General features: G+C 36.7%; 1 protein-coding gene across 1 annotated transcript in view; it reads right to left on the bottom strand.

The window, feature by feature from the left end:
• CEP135 (centrosomal protein 135) overlaps positions 1–21,329 on the bottom strand; it is a 58,207-nt gene that overhangs the window by 20,180 nt on the left and 16,698 nt on the right. The window contains exons 9-15 of the mRNA XM_054566764.1: positions 20,370–20,435; positions 18,233–18,371; positions 17,176–17,399; positions 13,185–13,337; positions 12,123–12,275; positions 8,375–8,452; positions 3,416–3,567 (exon numbers count right to left, since the gene is read on the bottom strand). Coding sequence (XP_054422739.1) covers positions 3,416–3,567; positions 8,375–8,452; positions 12,123–12,275; positions 13,185–13,337; positions 17,176–17,399; positions 18,233–18,371; positions 20,370–20,435 — 965 coding nt within the window. The remainder of the gene's footprint in view (positions 1–3,415; positions 3,568–8,374; positions 8,453–12,122; positions 12,276–13,184; positions 13,338–17,175; positions 17,400–18,232; positions 18,372–20,369; positions 20,436–21,329) is intronic.

Genomic DNA, 21,329 nt, shown 5'->3' with positions numbered 1-21,329 from the left:
CCTTATCTACAATGGTTTTCAATTCCCTTAACAACTAAATACTTCTCAAGGGAGAACAGTTATATTTGGTTTTCTGAATGCACCTAAACCCTACTGCAATCACCAATACCTACTGCCACAGTGTTAACTCTAACAAGAGTTTATGAGCCCTTCCCTGGAAAATCTGCTAATGCATTTATTTGATCCTGGATTAAGTATATAACCCTCCAGTTCTGAAGAATGTTCACAGATAACTACAGACTAAAGTGAACTGAAAACAGTCTGAAAATATTGTCAGCTGCGGGAATCTAAATGTTGAGAGACTCATAGCTGGCAATTGTGACGATTAAGGTTAACAATAGCGTTAACTGAGAAAAGTTAGTTGTCTAACTGGGCTGGAAACTATGTTCAAGCAGGTGCTGGCAAACTATGGCCTGCTACCAATTTTTGTAAAACCTAATAGCCAGGAATGGTTTTTACATGCTTATATGACACACAAAAAAGTTATAGTAGAAGATTAATATTTTGTAACATAAAAATGATATGAAGTTTAAACTTCAGTGTCCATAAAGTTGTATTGAACCACAATCACACTCCCTTGTTTATACACTGTCTATAGCTGTTTTCACACTACAAAGGCAGGACTGAGTATGTACAACAGAGATGACTTGGCCCACAAATCTGAAATACTCACTCTGTCCTTTTCAGAAAAAGTTTACTGACCCCAGTCTCAGAGGATGGCTGGCTAGCATCCTATGAGGGGCTAAGACCCTCTTTCCTGGTAGAGTGAAGTTGCTTTATAGCATATTTGCTATAAAGTTTTGATCTGGGACATAAAATGCCAGGTCTTCTTACATGCTAAAATTCAAGGAAGACACCAGTCATTTGTTTGACTTCAATGGGTGGTTGTGAAGTGGGATTTTGTGTTATGTCCTCTGGTGCTGCACCAGAAGACCAGACCAAAGACCCTCTATTTGGACAATTAAGAGACTATGCTTGATATAGTCTGCTTCGTGGAAACAACAACAACAACAACAACATTAAAAAAAAAAGTCTTTCTCAAAAAGAAAAGACTGTGGCACTTGAAATTTGGTGAGAAATGACTGACTCTGGAAGGGAAAGAAAAGATGGGTCCACCAAGTAGATGGAAAGAAATATACAATTCATCAGAGTATCAGCTTCCTAAACGGCTCCATGTCACAGGGATGAGAACTTGCTGTGATTAAAGAGGTGGCAAGATCTCTATTAACCCTATTGGAAGTGGCATGAGGTTTGAACAATGCGGCTTTGCTTCCATAGAGTGCTTGGTATTACGGTTTGTACTGAGTTTAGCTTTGGGTTTGGATCTGATGGCTTGAACTCATGGTTCTACCCTCATATACTGAGATACTGAGAAGGTGAGCGACAGCTTTTCCTCAGAAGCAAGATAATGCAGGTTTTTCTGCCAGAGCAAAACAAAGTTACAGAATCACCCTTAGGTGAGGGAAGTAGTAGATTGAGCTCACACAAGAAAAGGGTATTAATATAACAAAGAAATCAGCAAAGGAGCTGTGCGCTAGGGTGTCCAGGAGCGGCACTGAGCTCCGTCTGCCCTAAATGCCTGAGACTGCGAAGGGTCTCCTGTGAGGAGAGGCCAGGAGAGTGTGGCTCTAGTCTGAAGAAAAGCAAAATGGATTAAATGCCAGATCCAGTTAGCTGCTGGACAAAAAGGAAAAGGGTAGACTAGTAATTCTGTGCGTCAAAAATACACCATGATCCCCATACTTTGGAGTTGAATATAGACATGGACTAGAAGAAGTGGGGCTGATCCATGCAGTTAGCTCTCCTTCACAGGATGTATGCAGTGCTTGTAGAAAAAGAAAAAAGAAAAGGTGGGGGGGGGGGGACCAGCTTCTACTTTATTTCTTTACCTAATATCTAACTTATCAAAGACTTGTAGTAAGAGTAGCAAATGAGCAAAACTTAAAGATACCGTGTGAGGCCCTGATAGAGTACTTCTTAATTCAGTGGACACATTCAGCTCTTGGTCTTACTTCATTGAGTTTTGTTTGATAGTCAGGAACCCCTTATGAATATAATCGCAGGCCTTTTCCTAATTATTCCTTTGGTTTTCAATTATGCTATTTATTTTATTAGATATTTTTGTAATTCTCAGTGTTTACATGTTAGATTCATGTCTTTCTTTTCCCATTTCTTTTTATCCACGACTTTTGAATTCTAGGGAATTTCTTGAGTTTGTTTTCTATTTCTGCAACTCAGTTTTCTGATGACATATACCCATTCTGTTCACTAACACTTTCAGTTTTAACCTTTAAATCTTTTTCTCTAATCATTCCTACGATCTTTTCTGATCTCAAGTTGTGACTACTTCATGACTGATTTAGTTTCACATATGCAATGCTATGTTGACATCTGAAAATCTTTCCCTATTTCTTACTACAACTGTATTTAGAGAGAAATATTTTTTCTGATTCTTCAGAGTGATGCCCTTCTTCTGACTTTCAGTACCTTTTACTTATTGCAGCTGCTCAGTCCAGAAAAAGAATAACTTTGTTGACTTTTTGTTTTCCTTCAGTCTTCTGTATTCTAAATTAATGGGTAATCAAAAGGTAAACATTCTGCATTTCTGTATATTTTTCTCTTTTCCATATAAGTCATGCAATCCTTTTGATTTTATGTAAGAAATGTTTCCAAAATCTGGCCTCTGTTCTTCAAGCTCACTGCCATGGTTTTTGTCCAGACCCATGGTCTCTATTGTTTACCATCAGCCTCGTAAGACTACAAGTCCATCTTTCCTATTTCTGCCAGAATTCACTTTTTAAAAACCATGCTACTCATGTCAGCCCCTGGGTTAAAAATTTCTGTTTCTTCTCTATGTTTATAAGGTAAAATCCAAACACTCTTGGTTATCATACCAATTTCTTCATAACCTGACTCCAACCTGCAGATACAGCCTATTTTTTCATACTGATCTTCTTACCATTTTTCAGACACATCACCTTTTTAGACTCTGTATAAAAATACTCTGATTTTACATTTCTTTGAAAGAAGAATGATAAGAACAGCGATGTAAGTAGCAAAAAATTCTGTAATTTTCAGCAATCCTGTGCTAAGGAGTACAAATGATCTGAAGTATCTTTTAGAGGGATTTTTGAAAGACGTAGGTACAAAAACTTGCTGGCAATCATATCAGTCTAAGTAAGTCTTTAAAAATACAAATACTCAAAACCTACCCAGATTCACTAGGTAAGTAAGGACCTCCAGAGATCAGCACCTAAGTCCATACTTTTCCAAAGCTCCCCTGGTGATTCCACTGCAAGGCCAACTTTGGGGACCGCTGCTCAAAGGCCTAGTCCAAAGATGCCGCCGTAACAAACTGTACATAGCCACCAACTTGTTCTCAGAGGTGAAATAACAAAACATTCAATAAACTTACCTAAGTGAGTTCATCTCTGTCTTCTGAAGAGATGAGTCACCAGCCACATGGCTAAGTTTTTGAGCTTGGAGTTTTGCCTTGTTCTCTAATGACTCCATTGATTCTTTCATTATTAACATTTTAGACTTTAATTCACAGTTTTCATTTTCAAGCTATAATTTAAATTTTAAAAATTAATAGGTATATGTCTCAGTTTTCTTTTCTCCTTACACATGCTTTAGTAACATTTCTGAAAGAAAACTAAGGAAATAAATTGATTTAAAAGTCCTTTAAAAGTCATGTGTACAGTTTAGATTCTACATCTCAAAGTAGTCATATAAACATTTATCTCCCCTTTTCAATATCAACGAAGTGAAAGAAAAGGCACAAAAAAATAGCAAGAAAGAAGAAAATAATATATCCATAACAACAATAAAAACAGAAAGGGAAACAATTAGCACAGCATAAATTTTAAGGAATTTCTAGAACAGTAAGTAGCTAGGCCTGATTTAAAGAAAATCAGAACAGAAAATATTGTAACCCAAACATAAATGGGCAAGATACATCAAAACTGTTAAAATTTCCTGGAGGACATAAAACATAACCTGACTTAATGTAAAGCATGTTTCTGAATAGGAACACAATATTGAAATGTAATAAAATTTCCTGAAATAACTGTAAATTCAATGAAATTTCAGTAAGAATCCTAACAGGACCTTTTAAAAACAAGAGAGGAGGTTTAGATTTCATTCTCAAGTTCATTTAGGAAATAAGAAATTTAAGAAAAAACAGCTCTTTCTCAATGGCGGCTGGCTACTTAAGGATGAAGCTGAACATCTCTCTCCCAGGTACTCATTGAAACTCATTGAAGTGAACGATGAATGCAAACTTTGTACCTTTAATGCGAAGCGGACGGCCACAGAAGCCGCTGCTGATGCTCTGGGTGAAGAATAGAAGGGTTATATGGTTTGAATCAGTGCTGGGAAAGACAAACCAGGTTTTCCCAGAAAGCAGGGTGTCCTGACCCACGGTTGTGTCCGCCTGCTACCGAGTAAGGGGCATTCCTGCCATGGACCAAGGAAGACTGCAGAGGGAAAGCGAAAATCTGTCCGGGGTTGCAGTGTGGATGCCAACCGCAGTGTTCTCAACTTGGTCGTTGTGAAAACAGGGGAGAAAAGACATTCCTGGTCTCACTGACACTACCGTGCCTTGTTGTCTGGGGCCCAAAGAGCTAGCAGAATCTGCAAACTTTTCAACCTCTAAATACGATGATGTCCATCAATATGTTGTGAGAAAGCCCCTAAACAATGAAGGTCAGCTGCCTAGGGCCAAAACACCCAAGTTCCAGTGGCCAGTTACTCCATGTGTCCTGCAACACAAACGGTGTATCGTTCTGCAGAAATAGCAAAGTACTAAGGAAAGTAAGTCAGAGACCACAAAATATGCTAAACTTTAGGCTAAGAGAATGAAGGAGGCCAAAGAAAAATGCCAGAACACAGTGCCGAGAGATGTAGGCTCTCCTCTCTGAGGCTCTCCGAATCTAGTCAACAATAAGATTTTCTACAAGGAAAAAATAAGTAAGGTCAGACATTTAAAAAAGAAAAAGACCCAGGAAAAATTGGGACGGGGGGAGGAACTATGCAGGTAGATTTGCCATATGGGATATAAATAAATTAGAAAGCTACTATGATTCAAACAGTGTAGATTTCACATAGAAACGGACAAGCAAATGCACGTACGCAGATGTAAATTTAGAAAAGGTAGCATTTTAGGGAAGTGGGAAAAGAATAAACTCTTTATAAAAATAGAATTGGGACAGTCACTTACTGGAGGAAAAAAGTAGGTAGACTTCTATTTTACTTTACATACAAAACTAAATACTAAATGGAATAATAATGTATATATAAAATTCAAAACCAAGAAATATTAGTGATAAATGTAAGTCTTCCAGTTAAAACAGTAAACTGACCACATATATTTTATCTCTCCTTTCCCTGGAAACAGTGCTAACATGACAGTACAGGAGTAAAAAAGCTATTAAGGACATAGACGACAAGAACACGAGTCGACAAGTGACTTCAACAACTTGTGGAAGACAAAGAGTAAATTGAGTAATGACTCAAAATGGAAGAAAGATACAATCCAAAACAGTTTCTGAACCTAGAAACTACTGACATTTGAAGCCAGATAATTCTCTGTTGGGGGCAGGGCTGTCCTGTGCATTGTAGGATGTTTAGTAGCATCGCTGGCCAATATCTAGTAGATCAAGAAGCACCTTGAGTTGTGACAACCAAAAATTCTCCAGGTACTGCCAAATATCTCTTCGGAGGCAGAGCTAACCCAAGTTGATCTAAAGTGACCACAATAGGAAATACCAATGTGCAGCCCAATGATATATCCCAAAGAAGCTCAGCTCATAGAGGCACCAAGTGGTAGGTTGGGGTCAGGAGCAGAACTGAACAAGGCGCCTACTGAATGGGAGAACATACTCATCAATGACACATTCGATAAGGGGTCAATCTCCAAAAAAAATTTAGAACTTATACAACTCAACACCAGGAAGACAAACAAGAACCCAGGAACACAGACAACAATGTGGTGATTGAAGGGTAAGGAGGTGGGTAGGGGTGAGAAGGTATAGGGGGGATAACTGGTGATGGGAAAAAATAAAGTAAAATAATAAAATTTTAATAAATGGGTAAAGGACCTGAATAGACACTTCTCCAAAGGAAATACACAGATAGCTGAAAGACATATGAAAAAATGCTCACCATCACTAATCATCAGAGAGATGCAAATAAAACTACAATGAGATATTGCCTCACACCCACCAGAATGACTACTATCAATAAATCAACAGACAACAAGTGCTGGCAAGGGCGTGGAGAAAAGGGAACCTTAGTGCACTGTTGGTGGGAATGCAGACTGGTGCAGCCACCGTGGAAAACACTATGGAGTTTCCACAGCATGTAAAAAATGGAACTGTATTTTGACCCAGTGATTTCACTTCTGGGAATATATCTTAAGAATCCTGAAACACTGATTTGAAAGAATATATGCACTCCTATGTTCATGGCAGTGTTATTTACAATAGCCAAGATCTGGAAAGAGCCCAAGTACCAGTCAGTAGATGAATGGATAAAAAAGCTGTGGTACATTTATACCATGGAATACTACATGGCCATAAAAAAGAAGGAACTCTTGTTTTTTGCAACAGCATGGATGGACCTGGAGATTATTATGCTAAGTAAACCCATCAGAGAAAGACAAATATTATATGATCTCACTTATATGTGGAATCTAATTAACAGAATAAACTGAGGAACTAAACAGAAACAGAGGCACAGATATATGGAACATACTGACAGCTGTCAGAGGGGAGTCGGGGGGACTGGATGAACGGATTAGCCAAAGAACATATATGTATAACACATGGACACAGGCAACAGTGCGGCGATGGCCAGAGGAAAGGGGGAACAGAGGATGGGAGGGAGGCGGCAAAGAGGGGAAGATGGGGACATCTGCAATAGTGTCGATAATAAAAATGAAGACAGAAACTGAACAAGGAGTTCAAGGGAGGACAAGGCAACGAGAGTCTGCAGGGCAGACAGTGGAGGAGAGCTGCACAGAGTGAGAGGTCCAGAGGTCTGCAAAGCGTGGCCCTTGGGTCTTCAGCTGGGCAGAGCTCAGCACAGAGGATGCTACCCCAAGGTCAGGAGAAGAAAAACCAAAGAATTAGAGGGAACAATGCTCAGGACTCATGCAGGGCCAGGAGTAGTTCCTGTTCTCATTAGCCATTTGAAAACAACATAATTCATGGAGCAACAGATAGTGTACTCAAAAGGGTTTTGTCTCAAGTGAAACAGAATTAGACTACCTGTCACTCTGATCCCACCCAATGAAGCTTAAGTGTGAAAGTGAAAAGGATTAAGCTACCTCCATCCGACTTAACGGTATCTCAGAACCAACCTCAAGAGTATCTATAGGGATATAAGATATCCAACAACCAAGAAGGTAAAATTCACAATGTCTGACATGCAACCACCATACCTGAAGTCACTAGGTATGCAAAGAAGCAGGAAACTACAACCAATGAATGGGGAGGAAAAAAAAAAATCAACCGACCCAGATTTGATAGAAACAGATAAAAGACTTAGTAGACAAAAAAAAGCGAGGACACACTAAAGGACATTAGCAAAATGAAACACCGAGAAAAGATTGTCAGAACTCATATCAATGTGTTAAAAATCTTATCTCTAGAGAGAACAATAAGGAATAAAAGTGCATTTTACCACGTACTCTGTACAAGCATATGATTTTTTAACAAGAGCAAAACAACAATAAGCATAGTATCTATTGAATGCTTACAATATGCTAGTGACTCTTCTAAATTCTTAATATGTATTAACTCATTTAATCTCCACAAATTAGGTACTAGCACTATTCTTATTTTACAAATAAAGATATCAAGGGATGGAAAGTTTAAGTAACTTGGCTACAGGTAATAGGTGACAGAGATGAATTTAAACCTGAGTAATCAGCCTTTGGAGTACATACTCTATCACCATTTTTTTTTTTATCCTCACCTGAGGACATTTTTTTATTACTTTTAGAGAGGAATGAAGAGACAGAGAAACATCGATGCAAGAGAGAAGCATTGATTGGTTGCTTCTCATACACACTCAGACCAGGGATTGCACCCGGACTAGGGATCGTACATGCCCAGACTGGGGATACGTGAGCCAGTGCCCAGACGCAACGTAGGTGTGTGCCCTGACATGGAATTAAAGCTACAACCTTTAGCTAGGGGACAACACCCCAACCAACTGAGCCACACTGGGCAGGGCATACTCTGTCATTATTATTCAGCTTCTCTAGTGTATTATTTTGTAACATCAAAAATACACAGTATATTAAAACTGCAATTGACATAGTCATTCATACAATACAATATACCCCAAATCCAGTTTGAAATATTACCTGGTGATTAACATATGTTAAATGTTCAACAGTTTTCTCTAATTCTGATTTTCCAAAAAGATTCATTTCCTGGAGAGTCTGAAAGAGAATTTTATAAAAAATGTTCATTCACGTCAGATAATACAACAAAATTACCAAATAACCAATGCAAGTCTCCAGTACTATTCTATTTTTTTTTTTAACAACAGAATGTTTTAGAAAGAAAATCATTAGACATTTTACAAAAATGATGCTTCTGGTTGGAAAAAAACACTCTACCTCCATATGTAATTTTAACAGAAGACACAGATTAGTATGAATTCATTTATGAGGATTTATATAGATTGATTCATTAGCACAACCATAAAAAGAAAAAGAACAGCAGGTTAAGTAAGCTCAGGTGGATGTCCTCACAGAGGAGGTATAAGGGAAACAGACTGTAAAGGAAGAAAAGATGAGATCAGAAAGACACAGGAACACAACACTACAGAACTATGCAAGCCATCAGAGTTTCAAGAATGGGCTGGTCAACAGTATAAACACAAGAGCTGCTTTTTGGTTATATTACCTTATATAACTCTTGCTGATGTTAATTCTAGGTAGGACAAGTGATATAAGTTAGTGTTTCCTGAGAATTTTTCTAGTGGATTCATACTTCCATTCATGTTATTCATTAAAAATAAAGACATCTGATTATACATTTGGTTGAAAATCACGGTACTCTATGTATTTTTTTATTAAGTCATTCAACCAGTATTGAGTACATACTATAATACCAAGCATTAAGCAAGGTGTTAGAAACACAGTAGTGAGTACAACATATTCTCTGATGTCATAGATACTACAGTCTAGTAGAAGAGACAAACCTTAAAAAGATATTAGAATAAAATCCATGCATATTCTGCTAGAAAAAAGGAACTTTATGGCAATATATTGAAAGGAAATTGAGAGTGTAGGATTCACTTCCCCTGTGAGGAAATGATATTTAACCTGACTCTAAAAGGATGAATAGAAATTAACCAGGTAAGGGAACTGAGGTGTAAAGGAGTTTTCAATAGCCTATATAGAAAATTGGGGCAAGAGAAAGTCCATTAAGCCTGGAGTAGAGAAAATGAGGGGTGGGGAAAAGGGGGAGATGAGTTTGGGGAAAAGAGGCTACATCTCGAAGTAGGCAAAGGCCAATCACTGAAATCCCTGAAAACATTTAATGGATTTTAAATGGTAAGTGATGTGATTGGACTTGGATCTTTGAAAGATGACTCTGACTTCTGTTTGAAATATAAATGTGTGAGGGAGCTCATACCCGAATGCAGTGGAGAGAATAACGGCCAGAGCAGGATGGTAGCAGGGGGCTGGAGAGAGCAGACAGATTCCAGAGGAACTCATGTGACCTCTGGAGCCAGACTCCTTGGGACTTCATGGGTAGGTGATCTTGGGCAAATATTTAAACTCACCATCACTCAGAGACCACATCTGTGAGCATTACCTATCTGAAAAGGCAGCTGTCAAGACTTACTGAAAAAGTCCGTGTAAAAAGCACGTAGCAAAGAGCCTTCCACATAGAAAGGACTTAATAAATGTTAAATATTATTTAAGAGGTAGCACTGACAAGACATAGTGGTTAAGAGACATGAACTTTAAGGGAGGGACGAGTCGGTGACGGTTCTGAGTTTGACAACTGGGCTGATGGCGGCACAACAGGACATAGTTAGAGGAGGCTTAAGGACTGAGATGATTGTTTCCATTTTTCAGTAAAAGACCTGTAAGAAACTCATAAATCCTGGCTTCTACTATCTGGATATATTCTGGGACTGTGAATGTCACTTTTTCTGAGTTTTCAATACTACTGCATTTTTAAAATCCTGTTTATACATTCCATGGTCACTTCGACAGATACAGAAAATAAATCAGTACCTTGTACTAAAAACTGTCATAGTGCACACGTTTCCTGTTTAGTAATTTAAACATTGTTTTTTTAAATAACAATTTACTTTTGGGAAGTCAGTATTCCAGAAGATCCCAACTGAAAGTATTCTTTTGGGATAAAACTTTAACTGAAATTTAGTGACATAAAGACTACCCAAATAATGCTTAAATGTTCTTATTCCTAATTTTATCTGCTAAATTCTAAACATTAATTCAATAACATTTTTGGATGTAAACTATGAACTCCATAATGGTAACAATAGTTAATATTGAGTTCTTATTATGTACTGAGTACTTGCTTTGAATATATTAACATATGCATTTGTTTGGAGATTATAAAAGGAGTTACAAGAAACTGCCCCAGATACGACACTGAACGCAAACACAACAAAAGAAAAAAATAGATTAACTGGACTTCCTCAAAATTAAAAACTTTTGTGCTTTAACGGACACCATTAAGAAAATGAAAAAATAACCCACAGAAGGGGGCAAAGTATTTGCAAATCATATCTAATAAAGGAGATTTTATTGAGGATATACACTCTTATAACTCAATAATGAGACAAATAACCCAATTTAAAAATGGGTGAAGGAGGATCTAAATGGACATTTCTCCAAAAAGGATAAACCAATGGCCAATTAAGCACATGAAAAGATGATCGACATCATTAGCCATCATGAAAATGCAAAACAAAACCACAATGGGTGCTACTATCTACCAGCATGACGATAATAAAAAAGACCAACAATAACAAGTGTTGCTGAGAATGTGTATACACTGCTGGTGTGAACATAAAAGGTACAGCTGCTGTGGAAAACAGCCTGGCAATTGCTCATATGGTTAAATATAGTCATCATATGAACCTAGGTATATACCCAAGATCAGTGAACATATACATCCCCACAAAAAGTTGTACATGAATATCATAGCACCATTATTCTTTATAGTCAAAAAGTAGAAACCACACCAATGATAAATAAAATGTTTTCTATCTATACAATGGAATATTATTCCATAATAAAAAAGAATGAAGTATTGATACATACTATAACATGAATGGATCTTGAAACCATTATGCTAAATGAGAGAAACCAGAGATAAAAACCGCATACTGAATGATTCAATTTACATGAAATGTCCAGAGTACACAAATCTATAGAGACAGAAAGTAGATTAGTGTTTGCCTCAGACTGAGGAGACTGGGGGGAAACAGAGAGGAGGTGATAGAGGGCACAGGGTTTCTTCTGAATTAAAGAAAATGCTCTAAAATTGATTGAGGTGATGGCTGACAAGACTGTAAATATACCAAAAATCACCTGAAATTGGTGAATTGTATAGTATGTGAATATCTAAATATAACTCTTTTACAAAAAGAAGATAATGTCCCTCCACATAAGAAACTGCCTATTGAAATCAGAGATTAATTATTTTCTATAAAGAACTAGATAATAAATATTTTTGGCCTATGAGCCCTACGGTTTCTATATTAATTATTAAACTCTGCCATTGAAGCAAAAAGGAAACCACACAGAACATGTAAATGAATGGGCATCATATTCCAATTACATTTACCAACAATGAAATTTGAATTTCAAAAATTTCATGTGTCATAAATTATTCTTTTGATAGTTTTTCAATGATTTAAAAATGTAAACATCATTCTTAGGACACAGGCAATACGAAAACACTGTGGTCTAGATTTGTCTCATGTACCATTGTTTGCCAATCCCGGACCTATCAATAGTTGTTCATTCTAAATAGTAACTTAGAGAAAAACATATAGAAAGACCTCCCTTTTTCTCAGTAAATAACTTTCAAAAATAAATCAATTGTATTACTTACTTTTAGCTTGTCTTTTAAAGCTTCTTTTTCTGCCATAACCCTTCTTAAGTCAGATATTGCAGCTTCTTTTTCCTTTTCCATAAGACTAACGATGTTATGAGAGACTGTGCTTTGGGAGGATTCTTGTCGTAGTAATGATAATTCTTCCTGAGCCTAAAGAATTAAAAGATATAAATAACACTTTGGATACGCATCCAGTTAAAAAAAAAAAAAGCCAAAATAAACACATGCTACCTTTGCTCTCTTTCCAAATCCCCCAAAAAATGAGAGTAAAGGATTAAAGTAGTAGTAGTAGTAGTATTAATAAAAATAATAATAATAATAATACATAGAAATTGAGGGAGGTGCCAGCCACAAAATTTTGGAAACCAGCAGCAGATGGAAAACTAGTAATTAAACAGATCCAAAAAAGTTGAAATCTAGCCAACACTAAGGGAAGCCTGGAAATGGATTAATTTGTACTGCAGAATCCCAAAAGTGAAAACAGCTTTTCAAATCGACCTTTTAACTTGCATGTCCTCCTACTTTGAAGTGACAGGGGGATTTCACAGGAGATTGACAGGGGAACAAATTTAGGTGACTGATACCCAGCCTTGTTTAGATTCGCCTGGGCCTGACAGCTGAGGCTTTGTAACTGGGCCAAACCATATCGATTCCCTCTTTCCTAGAGTTTCCTCACTAGAGCCTAAGTCATTAGTATCCAGTAGGCACCAATAGTGGCTGCTCCCCACTGCTTGACAGACAAATTCCAACCTGTCTGAATCCCAAGGATTAATTTGGTTGGCTCAGAGTCAGTCTAAGACCTGTTCCAGATAGTTTTAGAAGTAGATTATCTCTAACTGATCTGACAAATAATCTAGAAAAGAAGAACAAATATGAAAAAACAATAGAAATCTCTGCTTTGGGAACAGGATCATAGTAGAAACTACTACTTATAATTCTAATTCTGAAGGAATACCACAAAGTCCATATAGTACAATAATTTAAAGGATACATACTGGTTCCATTATAGTTAACTAGTTCTGGTATAATCTGTTGACTTAATTATAACCAATATCTTACTTCATTATATAAAACACTGAGTTTATCTCTTTCTGCTGTCAATAATTTAACATTGGACTGTATATCCTCCATATGTTTTTCAAATCTTTCCAGCATACGTTGAAGTTCATCTCTTTCTCTTGTGATCAGATGAATTTCAGAACTGTAATCACCCTGAAACATAATTTAAAAACAGAAGTTACCATTTGTTATAATCACCACCATAAGGTTGTCACAAGGATGCTGGTGATGAGACTGACTGAAAGATGCTAACAGATAAAAATATCCAAAGTTCCTTTAATGCAATTGTGGAACACAGTTTTTAACCTATCATGAGAGTAGGAGATGAGAGGGTTGGCAGTACTGGGCAAATTTCCTGGCCTTCAAATTCACAGGAAGGGACCCAGCTGTCAACGATACTATTTCATCAGATCCCACCTGATCCTTCAATTGTCATTCTCCTGGAGTTATTTATACTGGTGGTAACGAAAGTGTAATCCCTAGATCAGAAGCATCAGCAGAATCTAGGAACTTGTTAGGCAGGCAAGTTTTGGGGCCCAGCCCAGACCTACTCAGAAACTTCGTGGAGACAAAACCCAGTAACTGGTTCTCAAGCCCTCCAGGGTATTCTGGTGCGTGCTAACTGTGCTAACTGCGGGGAACCACTAGTTTATAACCATCTCCAGGGCAGGGACTAGGCGGCACTGTGTGCCTGCTCAGCCAGTGCCTGTAACTGTAACAGCCTCGCGCATCCCTCAGTGTTTTCTGTGACAAGCTAAGATTAATGGCCTAGACACAACAACCCCCAACTATCCTAGCTTTAAACCAATGTGAGGTCTCTTTTCGCAATCAGGGAAACATAAATATTTCTACCAAGTAGTGTACGTACATTAAACAACTACTTCCAACATTTCTAAAACAAGGTTGTACCTATTATTTCAGTACAATTCAAAAGATCCACTATCTTCACAGCAATTGTTGAAAATAAAGATGGTAAATGTAGACTTGGGATCTATGGTATCTTACTGTTAAAGTACTAAATCCAGAAGCCCTAGGTAGGGATAATCAAATAACTGGATACACTGGAAAACATCATGACCTGTTATTCAGTGTCTCCTGTGCACATACCATGTCCAATCTAGAGCTGGTAAATGGTAGACATCTGTGGGGTACCCCTCACCTGCACCTTGGAAATGAATTATCCTCTTGGTTAAATAAGCAATGAGGTTAGTTATCTGGACACCTCAAATGATACAATGTCTTACCAGACAAAAACAGATTAAAATTTGAGGGCTTAATCAAGGCTTAAATGTAAAATAAAATCTATAACCTAAATAAAAATATCTCACAGAAAGGAGGTGGTCTACACAGATTTCAGAAAAGGAGCACTTGAATAAGGATTTGACTGTTTTTACTATCATCTAGGTCGCAGCTTAAATGACACTTTCTCTGAGGAGTCCGTCTAGATTCTCCAATCTTAGATCTCCCTCTATACACTCTCATAGACTTCTGAATCTTTCCTGTATTCCTTCTTCATTAACATTTATTGTAAATGAGATTATAAAGTTATTCATATGATTACACATTTAATGTATGTAGTAACCACTAAAATGTACGCTGTATAAGGGACACAGTAGGTGCCTGCTCTTACCCACATCTTCAGTGCCTAGCACGGTATCTGGTAGAATGTGTGAACTCCCCAGGAGGCATTTAGGGACTGGCCTTCTTAAGCAGGAACTTGCCTTCTTAAGCAGGAACTCTAGCTTTTTTCTAAATGTATCTTCTGTGCAGATATTTACACTTGTGTTAATATATAATTGTTAATAACTCCCTTTTATCACTCTATTATTTTCAACACACACATGAACATGATCAGTTGTCAGTGTTATGAGGCTAAAAATTATGTCTACTGTACCTCATATTTCTAGTGCCTCGGTATACATACATCTGTTGGAACTGAACCTGACTTTTGACCGAGACCCGATTTGTTTCAAACCAGCAAATAATAAGAAAATGAAACATTTACTAGGAACTAGACTTTACTCTAGACCCTTATGAAAATCATCTCATATAATCTTCACAAGAGGTTTTAGTTACTTTCCTCACTTTGCAAATGAGGAAACCACAAGTTCCATGAAGTTTGATAATTTGTCCAAGTTTATAAAGTCAGCTTGTGGAGTTAGAAGTTTTATCAGGCCTCCAACTCCAATGCACTCACCACTACACTATACTCAAAACCTGTACTTGGAACCATGGTGAGTACAAGGTGGAAGGAGACCATGCCCTCCCTCACCCCATTCACAGACAACAGAGAATCAACAGATGTACTGTTGACAAAGATCCTTGACATTAAAAATGTCCATTTTTTTCTGAGTTATTGTAATCCCAAGAAAATGTGCCCAAATTTCCCATAAAGCAGAGGTTGAAAACTTATAGCTTATACCAAATCCAGCTTTGGAGCTGTCTTTATTGTTTGCCAACAAAGGGTTTCTAAACATGGTTTACCCAATTTCAGCGGGGATGCACTCTCTAGTTCTCAGTCTCACAACTGTCTTACACTTCACCCATTTCACTGACGAACATACCCACTTCTACACCACGCCTCCAATTTATCACTGGGACTCTAAAATGCTCTGAACACCTCAACTTCCAAACTTTGGAAAATGAATTCTTTATCCATGTCAGTTAACACTAGAACATTTCAAGGAAGTAAATAAAATTGAAAGGGGAAAAAGTCTCTTTTGATTTTACCAGTACCTGACCAAAATCTCTTATTTGTCATTCAGTTCTGAATCCACAACAAGCAACTGAATTGAGTATTTAGGTTAAAAGCTCTGAGATACTTATCTACTTAGTTCTAGTTAATAAATACTTGATTGATCAATGATTTTTGTGAAATAGTCTCCTACACAATGAAGTGATCAATTTAGTGATTTATTTTTTGTGAGTCTCAAGTACATATGGGGATTAAAAAATAACTCAGTAACTTAAATTAACTTACACCGTATTTTCTCACCAATTCACTCTACCCATAATAGATAACATAAAATAGTGTTTATACTGACACTTGTAAATCAAATTCAGCCATTAGCCAATGAGGTTAAAAAACAAAGTCTAATCAGAAAACAACTCAAAACCATTTGACAATTGACAGAGTCTTCAGGAAAAAGATGAAATCAGCCAAGTCTGAAATCAAATATTTTGAGTTTTAGTGACTTTACTCCCAACTTTCTCTAATTTTATCTAGTGTGTAATAATGTTAGGGTAATAAGCCTCCAGGACACCAGCAGCATCAAAGCTGAAATTAAAAAAATGAAAAAAAATCTAAAGAACTCAAATGATACTCATAAAACAATGATACTTATAAATCAGTGAAAATAATTAAGATCTAAAATAGAGACTCATGACTTTAATCTCTCGTGAATCATGATTAACTTTACCTAGTATACATCTTTCAACTACCGACTTGTAAATGTGGTTGTAGTGGAAATGGGATGATCTGCCTGCCAAACTCACTGTCTTCTCCTGTTGTGTGATTAACATGGAAGATGCCTAGTTTGTACAATGTGATCCACTCTTCTGACTAGTCCAAGGCTGGGAGTGGCATGAAGCCATGCTGCTTGCCATGTGGACAAAGCCACTCTGCTTCGAGAGAGAAAATGCCTCTGATACCAAAAGTAAAGGTTAGAAAGAAAAGAAGTGTCCGTTGGCATGAGTTCCTTGTTCCAGTTTCTGGAAGCCCAGATGCCCTTGCACTCCTCCCATATATGCAATGAGCTATTCAATCTTTTCTTAATTTCCAGAAATCAGTATGTCATGCTTTGTTCTTAAGTAGCTTTCTGAATTAATGTGGTGTTCCCATAGTATAGGTCATGGAAGAAAACACAAATCAATATTAAGAGTTTTTAAAAGCAAGTATGAACAGTTAGATTTAATACAGTAATAAACCAGAAAAGTTTGTTCAAAGACATACTCTTTTGTCTTATCAGTTACACGGATAAAGAGATACTACCTTTTCTAGCATTTTACTTGTTGGAGCTTTTTCTCGTGCAGAACAATTCGTAGAGCAAGATCTTCGCTGTATTATATGCTGGAGTCTTTCTAGCTCTTTCTTGTAAAAATCTCGTTCTTCTTCTATACTTTTCAGAAATGCATCTAAACGAGAAGGTGACTTGTCTCGACGTTTTATTCCATGCTCTAGCCTCATCCTTTCAACTTCCAAAGTTAGTTCTTTCTCTGAAAATGAAAGAAATTCAATCTTAAAAGTGTTGCATTTTGATATGAATCAGCCAAATAAACTATATCAATAACTTTTAGAATGAAAGCTACCAAAAATCATTAACTGTTTTGTATATCACCTATAACTGCTAGATATCAAAGCAGCAAATATTGAGAGGAAAGAAGAAAAATGAATCTTTTTTATGTACTCCCAGTTAGAAAGACAAACCAGTGTTTGAACAAAGGTTTCACAAGGGCAGGGACCTTGTGTGTCTTATTTACCATAATATCCCAGCTTCCAAACCAGAGCCTGGCCCACAGCAGGCTCATACGCATTTGTCAAATGGATGGATGGATGGATGGATGAATGAATGAATTCTTACATGTTCCTTAAAAAATCTCATTTAGGACTAGTACCTGGCAGAAAAGTAGCCTATTTCATTTGTGTGTGTGTGTGTGTGTGTGTGTGTCTGTGTGTGTGCGTGTGTACTTTTAAGTGATAGAACTGCATATCCTTACAAAAATTCTGTTCTCCAATTTTTCAGTTAGAGAATAGTCTTCCCTTTAGTCTTAAATAATTCTATTGTTGTTCTGCCTCAAAGGATATACTTCTATTTGAAAATATTAAAGCAGGGTTTCCTTTATTAACTAGTGAAAATAAAAAGAATTCTGCCAGGCCCTTGAGGGATAAAGGTTTCCTATTGCATCTACAGTACCTCGCATGGTTCCTGTTGTACAGCAAGCATTTTAAAAATACCCACTGAATGAATGAATGACCATTTACTAAGGAAAATAATACATCAAGAGGAAATCTCAATCACTTTTTAAGTTATCAACATTTTATATTTTACCTGTAACTGCAAAGCTTTCAATTTTTTTGCTAAGTCTTTGCTTTTCTTGTTCAAGCTGATGAACAACAGTTTCCAGGTCTGATTTCATAAGGAGTTCATCACTCAGTCTCTCTTTTTCTTTACGGCATAAGTTTAATTCCTGAAAATTTTAATACTTTAATCACGATTTCAAACAATTTTATAAAATATTATAGCACTTAAAATAGATATTTTTTAAAAGCATGTTTATTGAAGAGTAACTCACATACATATACACATACATACATAAACACTTTTAGTCAAATACATGGTTTCAACTAAATTAATCATCAATTGCAGCTAAAAGCAACATAAAATCCAAAAATCAATGGTGTTTTTTTTCTGAGTAGTAGTTATTAGGTTTTATTTTCTTTTAATTTCTTTAGTAAATTGTCCCATATTTAAAAAATAAATATGTACTTGTACAATAAAAAATTTTAAAGCTTTTTCACTTTTAAAAGAGGGCAGAAGACACCGTGCTTCAAAGACTACCATAGGCATCTGTAACTGTGTTGCTTATTCTCCCAGCCTCATCTGCACAACGGGGATAAGACCAGTAACTGGATGCCCAGGAAGCCCTGGTGAGAACAAATCTATGATGTGAAGCACTCTGCAGTGTCCAGCACATGGCAAGTGCTTAACTCATGTTAGCTAAAGATACTAATATTTATCTTCAAATACGTAAAATATGGCACTCACGCAAATGACAGGTCAGAAAGTAAGTACAGCAACATCTTACTGTCCACCAACACTGGTAAAAAACTTGGTTATAGTTCTGAGACAAGCACTTTCAATCACATTTAACCGTTTACAGTGTGCATAACAACAGCGGCAAACAAGCTGCAAAAATCCCTGCGCTTCTGAAGCTTAGGCAGAGTTTTACAATGTAAAAACATCATCAAACATATAGATGTTTGTCTACTTTCTGTTTATTGACCTCATGGGAGAAACTTATAATATCTATGACACAATAGAGTAGACAACATTTAGCAGGTTTAGTTAATTCAATTATTCAATATTGAATTGAAGTGAATGACTACAGTTGAATAAAAAGAAAGTCATTGTGATATGTTGCCCATAGTGAGCATATAAAAATCAACAGGTATTTGAGCAGGTACTATGTGCCCACATATCACAATAGCTTCATTTTTAAATTTGTCCTATGCCACCAGAGCATTGCACATTTTGCACACTAGAATGTATACAGAGTATACATGGTAAGAAAACCTGGAAATTAGTGTTAGTCTTTGTTTCCAATCTTAGCAGAAACTCACCAATTTAACAGGTTATTAAAAAAAGTCCTCAATAATCTTTTGGGTGACCACCCAGGAATTTCTATGCATAAACAAGACATTCTGCCAACTGTATACCAAATAAGACAATATTCTATGTCTAGGCTGATGCTGGAATGATTACTAACATTCCAATTTGAAGAACAAATAACAGGACTAGGAAAATGGTTTGCACTAGCAAACAAAGCTATTAAAAGAGGAATGAGTATTTTAATAAAAGTCAAGAATGTCATCAAGTAATTATTGACTTCTAGTTTTAATATTTATAAACTGACAAATCATGAAGTAGTTAAAAGAATATAAAATTCCTAACAGGTTTTCCAAATTTGAATTTAACTTGCCAAGTACTATAGAGCATTAAGAAATTATAAAAATATAAATCAAATGAAATATATCCACACAATGGTATATTATTCAGCCATAAAAGGGAAGCACTGGATACATACTACAAGTATGAACTTTGAAAACGTGCCAAATGAAAGAAGCCAGGCACAAAAGGCCACATATTGTGTATGGTTCCATTTACATAAACTGTCCAGGATAGGGATTCTACAGAAACAGAAAGTAGATTATCAGTTGTCAGGGGCTGAACAGTGGAAAATAGGGAGTGGCACGAAGTTTCTTTCTAGAGTGATGAAAATGTCCTGTCACTGGACAGCAGTGATGGCTGCACGGCTTAGTGACTATACCAAAACTGCTAAATTGTCATTTAAAAGAGTGAATATTATAATGTGTAAATTATCTCTAAGTTAAAGACAGGTACATAAAACAAAGTATAAAAATTTTCTTACCAGAAGTTCTGGTGATTCATTATGACATATACTTACCAGTTGAAGTTTTGCCATTGTTTCTTCAAGATTCCGCATTTCAGAAAGATTTCTTTTAATCTCTTTCTAGGAATAAAAGTCCTATTAGATAAACACCTAAAAATCAAGAATACTTAGAACTAAGTCACACTGCAAATAAGACCATTTTTCAAGTGATTCATACTCCCTCTCACCAGTGATATCTGAGGCTTTAGACCTAAGCCTATATTTCAACGAAGAGGAGACAAAGTTGAGGCTTCTCTTTAATTTCCTGGAATCCTGGATGCTTACCGGGACCCATTTGTAACAACGGAAACAAGAAGGCCACTTGTAAACCCTTTTTTGCCTGTGTACTTGTTGGACTGTCCTTGAATCCTGGTTTTAGAATTCATCTTCACGGCACTCTCGCTTCCTGATTCTCCTGTCCTATTGCTTTCTCCCCACCTGTTACCACCAGCCTGGATCCTCTTGTACTACAACGGTTTTAATTTCTTTCAGCAATATTTTATGTTTTTCAGTGTACACTTTCTTGGTTAAGTTTATTCCTAAGTATTTTATTCTTTTTGATGTTATTGTAAATGGGATTATTCATTTGCTTTTTGGATTTTAATTATTAGCACATCGAAACACACCTGATTTTTGTGTGTTGCTTTTGTATCCTGCAACTTTGCTGGATTTATCAGTTTTGGCATGTGCGTGCGTGTGTGTGTGTGTGCATGTGTGTGAAATCTTTAGGGTTTTCTACATACACAGTCATGTCATTTGGAAACATAATTTTACTCCCTTCCTCCCAATGTGAATGTCTTCTATCTCCTTTTCTTGCCTAAGTGCTCTGGCTGGGATTTCCAGTACTATACTGAACAGAAGTGATGGGAATGAGCATCCTTGCCTTATCTTGATCTGAGAGGAAGACTTGAGTCTTCTCACCACTGGGTATGATGTTAGCTGTGGGCTTTTCACACACGGCCTGTATTATGGTGA

Source organism: Pteronotus mesoamericanus, unplaced genomic scaffold (assembly GCF_021234165.1).
Source record: "Pteronotus mesoamericanus isolate MK-2021 breed Mesoamerican mustached bat unplaced genomic scaffold, CSHL_Meso_final contig_180, whole genome shotgun sequence".
In the NCBI taxonomy this organism is placed as follows: Eukaryota; Metazoa; Chordata; class Mammalia; order Chiroptera; family Mormoopidae; genus Pteronotus; species Pteronotus mesoamericanus.
This window is presented reverse-complemented; position numbering and strand designations above follow the sequence as displayed.